Below are 8,396 nucleotides of genomic sequence, written 5' to 3'. Positions count from 1 at the left end.
GCCTCAGAAGAAGAAGCAAAAGTATCAAATTTGTAAAATTTGTAAAAAGTATGAAGGGACGACCAAGTCGTAGCCTTACAAATCTGTTCAACAGAAGCATCGTTTTTAAAGGCCCATGTGGAAGCCACAGCCGTAATTCTTTCAGGAGGCTGCTGTCCAGCAGTCTCATATGCCAGGCGGATGATACTTCTCAGCCAAAAAGAATGAGAGGTAGCCGTACCTTTCTGAGCCCTACGCTTTCCAGAATAAACAATGAATAATGAAGATGATTGACGGAAATCCTTAGTCGCCTGTAAGTAAAACTTCAAGGCACGGACCACGTTCAGGTTATGTAACAGACGCTCCTTCTTAGAAGAAGGATTAGGACACAAGGACGGAACATTTTCCTGATTAATATTCTTATTTGAAACAACCTTAGGAAGAAATCCAGGTTAGGTACGTAAAACTACCTTATCAGAATGAAATATAAGATGAGGCGAATCACATTGTAACGCTGAAAGCTCAGAAACTCTTTGAGCAGAAGAAATAGCAACTAAAAACAGAACTTTCCAAGATAACAATTTAATATCTATGGAATGCACAGGTTCAAACGGAACCCCTTGAAGAACTAAATTCAAACTCCAGGGAGGAGTAATTGGTCTAAATACAGGCTTAATTCTAGTTAGAGCCTGACAAAAAGACTGAACATCTGGCACATCTGCCAAACGTTTATGAAGCAAAATTGACAAAGCAGAAATTTGTCCCTTTAAAGAACTTGCTGATAACCCTTTCTCCAATCCTTCTTGGAGAAAAGACAGAATCCTGGGAATCCTAACTTTACTCCATGAGTAACCCTTGGATTCACACCAATAAAGATATTTACGCCATATCTTATGATAGATTTTTCTAGTGACAGGCTTTCGAGCCTGTATCAAAGTATCAATGACCGAATCAGAGAATCCTCGCATAGAAAAAATCAAGCGTTCAATCCCCAAGCAGTCAGAGAAATTAGATTTGGATGTTGGAAAGGACCTTGAATGAGAAGGTCCTGTCTCAAAGGAAGTTTCCACGGTGGCAGAGAGGACATGTCCACTAAATCCGCATACCAAGTCCTGCGTGGCCACACAGGTGCTATCAGGATTACTGAAGCTCTCTCCTGTTTGATTCAAGCAATCACACGTGGAAGGAGAGGAAACAGTGGAAACACATAAGATAGGCTGAACGACCAAGGCACTGCCAAGGCATCTATCAGTTCGGCCTGGGGATCCCTCAACCTGGATCCGTAACGTGGAAGCTTGGCATTCTGACGAGATGCAATCAGATTCAGTTCCGGTCTGCCCCATTGGCGAATCAATGAAGCAAACACCATCGGATGGAGTTCACACTCCCCCGGATGAAAAGTCTGACGACTTAGAAAATTCGCTTCCCAGTTTTCTACTGCTGGGATGTAGATTTCCGACAGATAACAAGAGTGGGCCTCCGCCCATCGGATTATCTTGTATACTTCTATCATCACTAAGGAACTCCTTGTTCCCCCCTGATGATTGATATATACCACAGTCGTGATGTTGTCCGACTGGAATCTGAAGAAATTGGCCGAAGCCAACTGAGGCCATGTCTGAAGCGCATTGAATATTGCTCTCAGTTCCAGAATATTGATTGGAAGTAGAGACTCCACCTGAGTCCAAACACCCTGAGCCTTCAGGGAATTCAAGACTGCACCCCAGCCCAGAAGACTAGTGTCCGTTGTCACTATCACCCACGAGGGTCTGCGGAAACACGTCCCCTGGGACAGATGATACGGAGACAACCACCAAAGAAGAGAGTCTCTGGTCTCTTGATCCAGATTTATCTGAGGAGATAAATTTGCATAGTCCCCATTCCACTGTCCGAGCATGCACAGCTGCAGTGGTCTGAGACGAAAGCGGGCAAACGGAATGATGTCCATTGCCACTACCATTAATCCAATGACCTCCATACACTGAGCCACTGATGGCCGAGGAATGGATTGAAGTGCTCGGCAAGTATTTAGAATCTTTGTTTTTCTGACCTCCGTCAGAAAAATTTAGATGTCTACCGAGTCTATCAGAGTCCCCAAGAAGGGAACCCTTGTCCGTGGAACTAGTGAACTCTTTTCTATGTTCACCTTCCAACTGTGAGTTCTCAGGAAAGACAATACTATGTCCGTGTGAGATTTTGTCAAATGATAAGTTGACGCCTGAATCAGAATATCGTCCAGATAAGGCGCCACTGCTATGCCCTGCGGTCTGAGAACCGCTAGAAGAGACCCTAGAACCTTTGTGAAGATTCTGGGTGCTGTGGCCAACCCGAAGGGAAGAGCCACTAACTGATAATGTTTGTCCAGGAAGGCAAACCTTAGGAACTGACGATGATCCTTGTGAATAGGGATATGAAGGTATGCATCCTTCAAGTCCACGGTAGTCAAATATTGACCCTCCTGGATCATTGGTAAGATTGTTCGTATAGTCTCCATCTTGAATGATGGAACTCTGAGAAACTTGTTTAGACACTTGAGATCTAAAATGGGTCTGAAAGTTCCCTCTTTTTTGGGAACCACGAAAAGATTTGAGTAAAACCCCTGCCCCTGTTCCAGTTTTGGAACGGGACAAATTACTCCCATGGTAGAGAGGTCTTTTACACAGCGTAAGAACGCCTCTCTTTTTATCTGGTCTACAGATAATCATGAAAGATGAAATCTCCCTCTTGGGAGAAAATCCCCAGTTGATACCCGTGGGTCACAATTTCCAGTGCTTAAGGGTCCTGAACGTCTGTTGCCCAAGCCTGAGCAAAGAAAGAAAGTCTGCCCCCTACTAGATCCGGTCCCGGATCGGGGGCCGCCCCTTCATGCTGTCTTTGTAGCAGCAGCGGGCTTCTTGGATTGTTTACCTTTATTCCAAGCCTGGTTGGGTCTCCAGACTGACTTGGATTGAACAAAATTCCCTTCCTGCTTTGTGGAGGAAGAGGAAACAGAGAGTCCTCCTTTAAAGTTTTGAAAGAAACGAAAATTATTTTGTTTACCCCTCATCTTAACCGACTTATCCTGAGGAAGGGCATGGCCTTTACCTCCAGTAATGTCAGAAATTATTTCCTTCAATTCAGGCCCGAATAGGGTCTTACCCTTAAAAGGAATAGCTAAAAGCTTAGATTTTGATGACACATCAGCAGACAAAGATTTGAGCCATAACGCTCTACGCGCTAAAATGGCAAATCCTGCATTTTTCGCCGCTAATTTAGCAATTTGAAAAGCGGCAGCAGTAATAAAAGAATTAGCTAATTAGCTAATTCTATCCAAAATGTCATCTAATGGAGTCTCAACCTTCAGAGACTCTTCTAGAGCATCAAACCAAAAAGCTGCTGCAGTAGTAACTGGAACAATGCAAGCCGTAGGTTGTAAAAGAAAACCCTGATGAATAAATAATTTCTTTAGAAGACCCTCTAACTTTTTATCCATAGGGTCTTTAAAAGCACAACTGTCTTCAATAGGTATAGCCAGGGTAGATATAGCTCCCTCCACCTTAGGGACCGTTTGCCAAGAGTCCCGAATGGTGTCTGATATGGGAAACATTTTCTTAAAATTAGGAGGGGGAGAGAATGGTATGCCTGGTCTATCCCATTCCTTTTTTACAATTTCCGAAATTCTTTTAGGAACCGGAAAAACATCATTAGGTACCTCTAAATATTTGTCCATCTTACACAATTTCTCTGGTGGTGTCACAATCATCCAGAGTCACTAAAACCTCCCGAAGTAACAGGCGGAGGTGTTCAAGCTTAAATTTAAACAACATCACGTCCGAATCTGTCTGAGGTAACACATTTCCTGAGTCTGAAAGTTCTCCCTCAGACAGCAATTCCCTGACCCCCAACTCAGAGCACTGTGAGGGTACATCGGAAATAGCCAATAAAGCATCAAAGGATTTAGTATTCACATTAATACCTGACCTACTGCGTTTACCCTGTTACACTGGTAATTTATATAATACCTCTGTAAGGGTAGTTGACATAACTGCAGCTATCTCCTGCAGAGTAAAAGAATTAGACGCACTAGAGGTACTTGGCGACGCTTGTGTGGGTGTTAAAGGTTGTGATACTTGGGGAGAATTGGATGGCATATCCTGGTTCTCTGCAGATTGAGAATCATCCTTAGGCACACTTTCTTTACCTAAAATATGCTTTTTACAATGTAAGGCCCTTTCAGTACAAGAGGTACACAATGTAAAAGGGGGTTCCACAATGGCTTCTAAACACATAGAACAATGAGATTCCTCAATGTCAGACATGTTGAACAGACTAGTAATAACCACAATAGTCATTAAACACTTTATTTATTGATTTAAACAATTTTTTGAGAAACGTGTACTGCGCCTTTAAGAAATAAAAAAGCGCACAAATTTTCCAAAACTGCTTCAAAACGTTAATTTACTCTTAAAAATTAACTACACCTAATCAATGGCTCCAAAAATTATTGCACCCCAAGAGTAAGGGGAGAAATTAACCTCTAAAAGGTATTTATAGTCACAAATATGTCAAAAATAACCCCTGCACCTCGCAACAGCTCTGCTGTGGCGCCTACCTGCCCCCAGGGTACTGCAAAATGACTCTACAACAATCCGGTTAACAGAACACCAGTCTAGGCTCAACCAGAGCTAATGCCTGCTGCCTTCTCAGCCAGAGTAAAGTGCGCGTCTGAGCGCACGAAAATAAGCCCCGCCCATCATGGACGACGATCGCATAGGACTGCACAACCGCATGGAGAAGCGGTTTAGACAATAAAGCCATGTGGAACTGTTTTACCCCTAAGCACACACAAAATACAGCCATACTGTTTATTTGAAATAAAAAAACGTTAAGCTGTCTCCCAGTGTCCCTTTATAATGCTTTTAAGCCCATGATAAATGCTTAGCCCAATATGTCAATAAAAGAAAATAAGCACAGATTTCTCAGTAATACCCTTTGTTTTACAGGTCTTCTACTTACCCCTTCCCTTGCAGGGAAATAAATGTCAGCCAGTTCTGATATACCAAGTCTCCTCAGAAATAAAGGGCTGCAAATACCTCAATGCTGCTTGTAGCATGAAACCGTTCTCCCCACTTAAGATGTCTCTTGTATTACCTTCAGAAGCTCTGTGGGAACCAACATGGATCTTAGTTACATCTGCTAAGATCATCATCCTCAGGGCATAAATCTTCTTCCATATCCCCCTGAGGAAAATAGTACTCACCGGTACCATTTAAAATAAAACACTTCTTGATTGAAGAAACTAAAACTAACACTTCACTTTACCTCTTCCTAGTACTAACACAGGCAAAGAGAATGACTGGGGGTGGAGGGAAGGGAGGAGCTATATATAAAGCTCTGCTGTGGTGCTCTTTGCCACTTCCTGTTAGCAGGAGGATAATATCCCACAAGTAAGGATGAAATCTGTGGACTCGTCGTGTCTTGTAGAAGAAACGGTCCCTTTAAGAGCATTTGTTCCTAAAGTAAATGTGAATGAAAAATAAGATATAACAAAACCTCCTACTTAGTTTGATAGATAAATGATGAGGAAAATCAAAGGCCAAAACTTTATATGCAATTCAGTCTAAAAACAGGGTGCCTCTACTGAGGTGCCTATCTGCCCCAACTGTACTCCGGGATCGAAATCCGGCTGTAAAACTGAAAAATGGAGCCTGTAGACTCTAAACGCTCTGTTTCTGCAGAGGCTAGACGAAACCACTTCCACTAAAGGCTACGCCACATAATAAATCGGGCGTAATAAATCGCACGCTTTATGGCAAAATACCGCCTCAGAGAAAGTCCATCTCCTTCAGTTACAACGAAGGCGGTCCCATCGGTCATTAAAAAAAATACAAAGAATTTCGTTCCGTGATATGTCTATGAATAAATCTTAAAAAGAGACCAGACCCATGTTATCAGGTCCCCACTAAAATACTGAGCCACCAGTGAAACCACCACACACTCTCTAAAGCCCCAGTGCCTGCTCCCTGCCAAATGATTCTCGTTAGTGCAGGAATAAAGTCCCAGATAACGTGCAGCTGTACACTGTAGTGCCAGAGTCTTCTGTTTCTTCACAAATAAACAAAAATGGCACTTACCTGCACCTTTGGCTGTCCGGCAGGAGGACAGCTCACCCGGTATGAGAGGAAGCCACTCTCCACAGAGACCTGTGAAAAACAAGAGAGGACAGAGTAAACCTACTCTGGCTTTCTATGTAAGGGCAGCAACTTGTTAGGAAAACGCAGTGAGGCCCACCCCACAAGTTCCTAACTGCTTGAAAGCTACCACAGCCCTACTGAAGAGACTAGCGTGGAGTACAGTTAGACCCAGTCTTGACAGGAAAGATAAGAGCAAGCATACTCTGGCTTTCAAAATAATAAAAACTTGATTGAAGAATATTCTTTAACAGACACCAAACCACCTCCTCCTTGCACTGAAGGCAAAGAGAATGACTGGGGATTGTGGGTAGGGGAGGGATACTTAACAGCTTTTTGCCTCCTCCTGCCTTCTTCTGCTGGCCAGGAGCGATATTGCCAACAGTAACTAAGGACGTTGTGGACTCACCATATCTTAGGAAAGAAATGTTATTTTTAAGTTAAGAATCTTCAACAATAAAAAAGGTTTTTCGTCCATGCTAATGATATATTTATGTAGTAGATTCTCAGAGATCAGATTGCAATCAGTACTTTCTATCTAATGGAGATAAAAAAAATTTTTTAGATTAGAACCTCAGTTGTGAAGGTTATAGCACTGGTTGCCATGATGACCATAGAAAAACACATTAGGTGGAGTAGTTGAACAAAATCTAAGCTCATAAAGTTTAAAATATTAGCAATCTGTAGTATACATCAGTGTCAGACTGAAAAGCAGCATTTAAATCACTAAAAGGGGACACACTCTGGAAATGGGCCCCAAAGTGTTTAATATGTACTATCTGGGGTGGGAAGATGGAAAAACATTTACAGGTGTTTTGTGAGATAAAATGAAATAAAATATATTTTGGTGGATTAAAATACAGATATCTGAATGGTTAAGCCACATGTTCAGTAAAGGTGATTATTTAATGTACATATACATATGTATTCTAAATCCCATTAATACAGGTAAAGCAATATTTGACTTCTGCTGCCTATTGTAATGGAGTAAATGTTGTTCATAAGCGGCAATAGACATTTTATGAATTCAATAGGAGCGATTAACCCCCCATTTCAGAAAGAGAGCAAGCAGTGGAGTATGACAACGAGTGTGGGAGTCACATTCCTCTCCTGTCTAAGCTGAAAACAACCTGACAAAGTATGTGGGTATAGCCATCATCAATCACCAGTTATGTTCAGTGCTAGAGCAGAAGTACATTGTTTATCTAGAGCTTACTTTTACTATGGGTTTAACCCCTCTGTAAGTTATGCAAGCAAGAGTACAATAATAAGCTGCTCTAACAAATAAGAACATTTTCTTATTGCTCGTATTATTGTAAGTTTTATGGAAAAATATAGGAAAACTTCAATACATAATACCTATTCAAACATAAATGCAGCAACAGAATGATTCTTATTTCACATGTACTGATGCCTGCTGTATTTGAATTTGTCAAATTGAAACAATAAATGCAGTATTCCAATAACATAAAATACTGTACTAGAATAACTCTGAAGAGCACGTGTTTTTTACACACAAACCACTGCAGAGGGCTAGTGATTTGCTGTTGTGTTTTTTTGAATAGCAATTGTAACAAAATGGCTGCCAAGGTGTTGCAACAATACACGTGACTACATACACATTATTCCTGCTGTATAGCTTGGATCTGTATTCATGCGTTTCTCATGCATTTTTTCCTTTAGAAAGATGTCTTTCCATAAGGGCCTATGGTACTATTTAGTTAAAACACCTACAGATGTTGAAATAGGAATAGCTTGTAAGATAGAAATAGAAAAGGTAACAAGTCTAGTGTTTTATTTACAGCCAGGTGTTTTGTTGATTGAAACAGTTTGTGCAAGTGATTCAGATACCAAAATGATGAGTATTGCAGTAAGTAATACCTTTAAATGGACTAACCGTACATTTTAAAGGGCATGTTTTTTTGAGTTTCATATTTATCAGCATTACTTCAGAAGATAGAGAACTCTTTAAAAAGCTTGTCCATCTCAACACATCATAATTCCAATAAAAGCTCTTACTACTTACTGCAATAGTCTTGTTATGTTGGCATTGGATAGATGTTTGCAATACCAAAACAAACCTGAGGTTTGGAGAAGTCTCTGTCCATGCACCATTGAACAAAATATCTTTTTGCAATCTCTAGGCTTTTTTCATCAGTTTTCTTGTAGTAAACGCGGATAATCTGCTCAGCAAATCTTTCTGGCAGAAGCTGAGACACCTAGAAAAGTTGTAGAGAGAAAAAAAAA

At 41.1% G+C, this 8,396-nt stretch overlaps 1 protein-coding gene across 1 annotated transcript in view; it reads right to left on the bottom strand.

The window, feature by feature from the left end:
• The window catches only part of SAMHD1 (SAM and HD domain containing deoxynucleoside triphosphate triphosphohydrolase 1), a 615,063-nt gene that overhangs the window by 68,500 nt on the left and 538,167 nt on the right, over positions 1 to 8,396 (bottom strand). Inside the window, exon 16 of the mRNA XM_053715954.1 lies at positions 8,231 to 8,368. Coding sequence (XP_053571929.1) covers positions 8,231 to 8,368 — 138 coding nt within the window. The remainder of the gene's footprint in view (positions 1 to 8,230; positions 8,369 to 8,396) is intronic.

This window comes from Bombina bombina, chromosome 1, assembly GCF_027579735.1.
Source record: "Bombina bombina isolate aBomBom1 chromosome 1, aBomBom1.pri, whole genome shotgun sequence".
Classification (NCBI taxonomy): Eukaryota; Metazoa; Chordata; class Amphibia; order Anura; family Bombinatoridae; genus Bombina; species Bombina bombina.
Note: the sequence above shows the minus strand (reverse complement) of the source record. Positions and strands in the feature narration are given on the sequence as shown.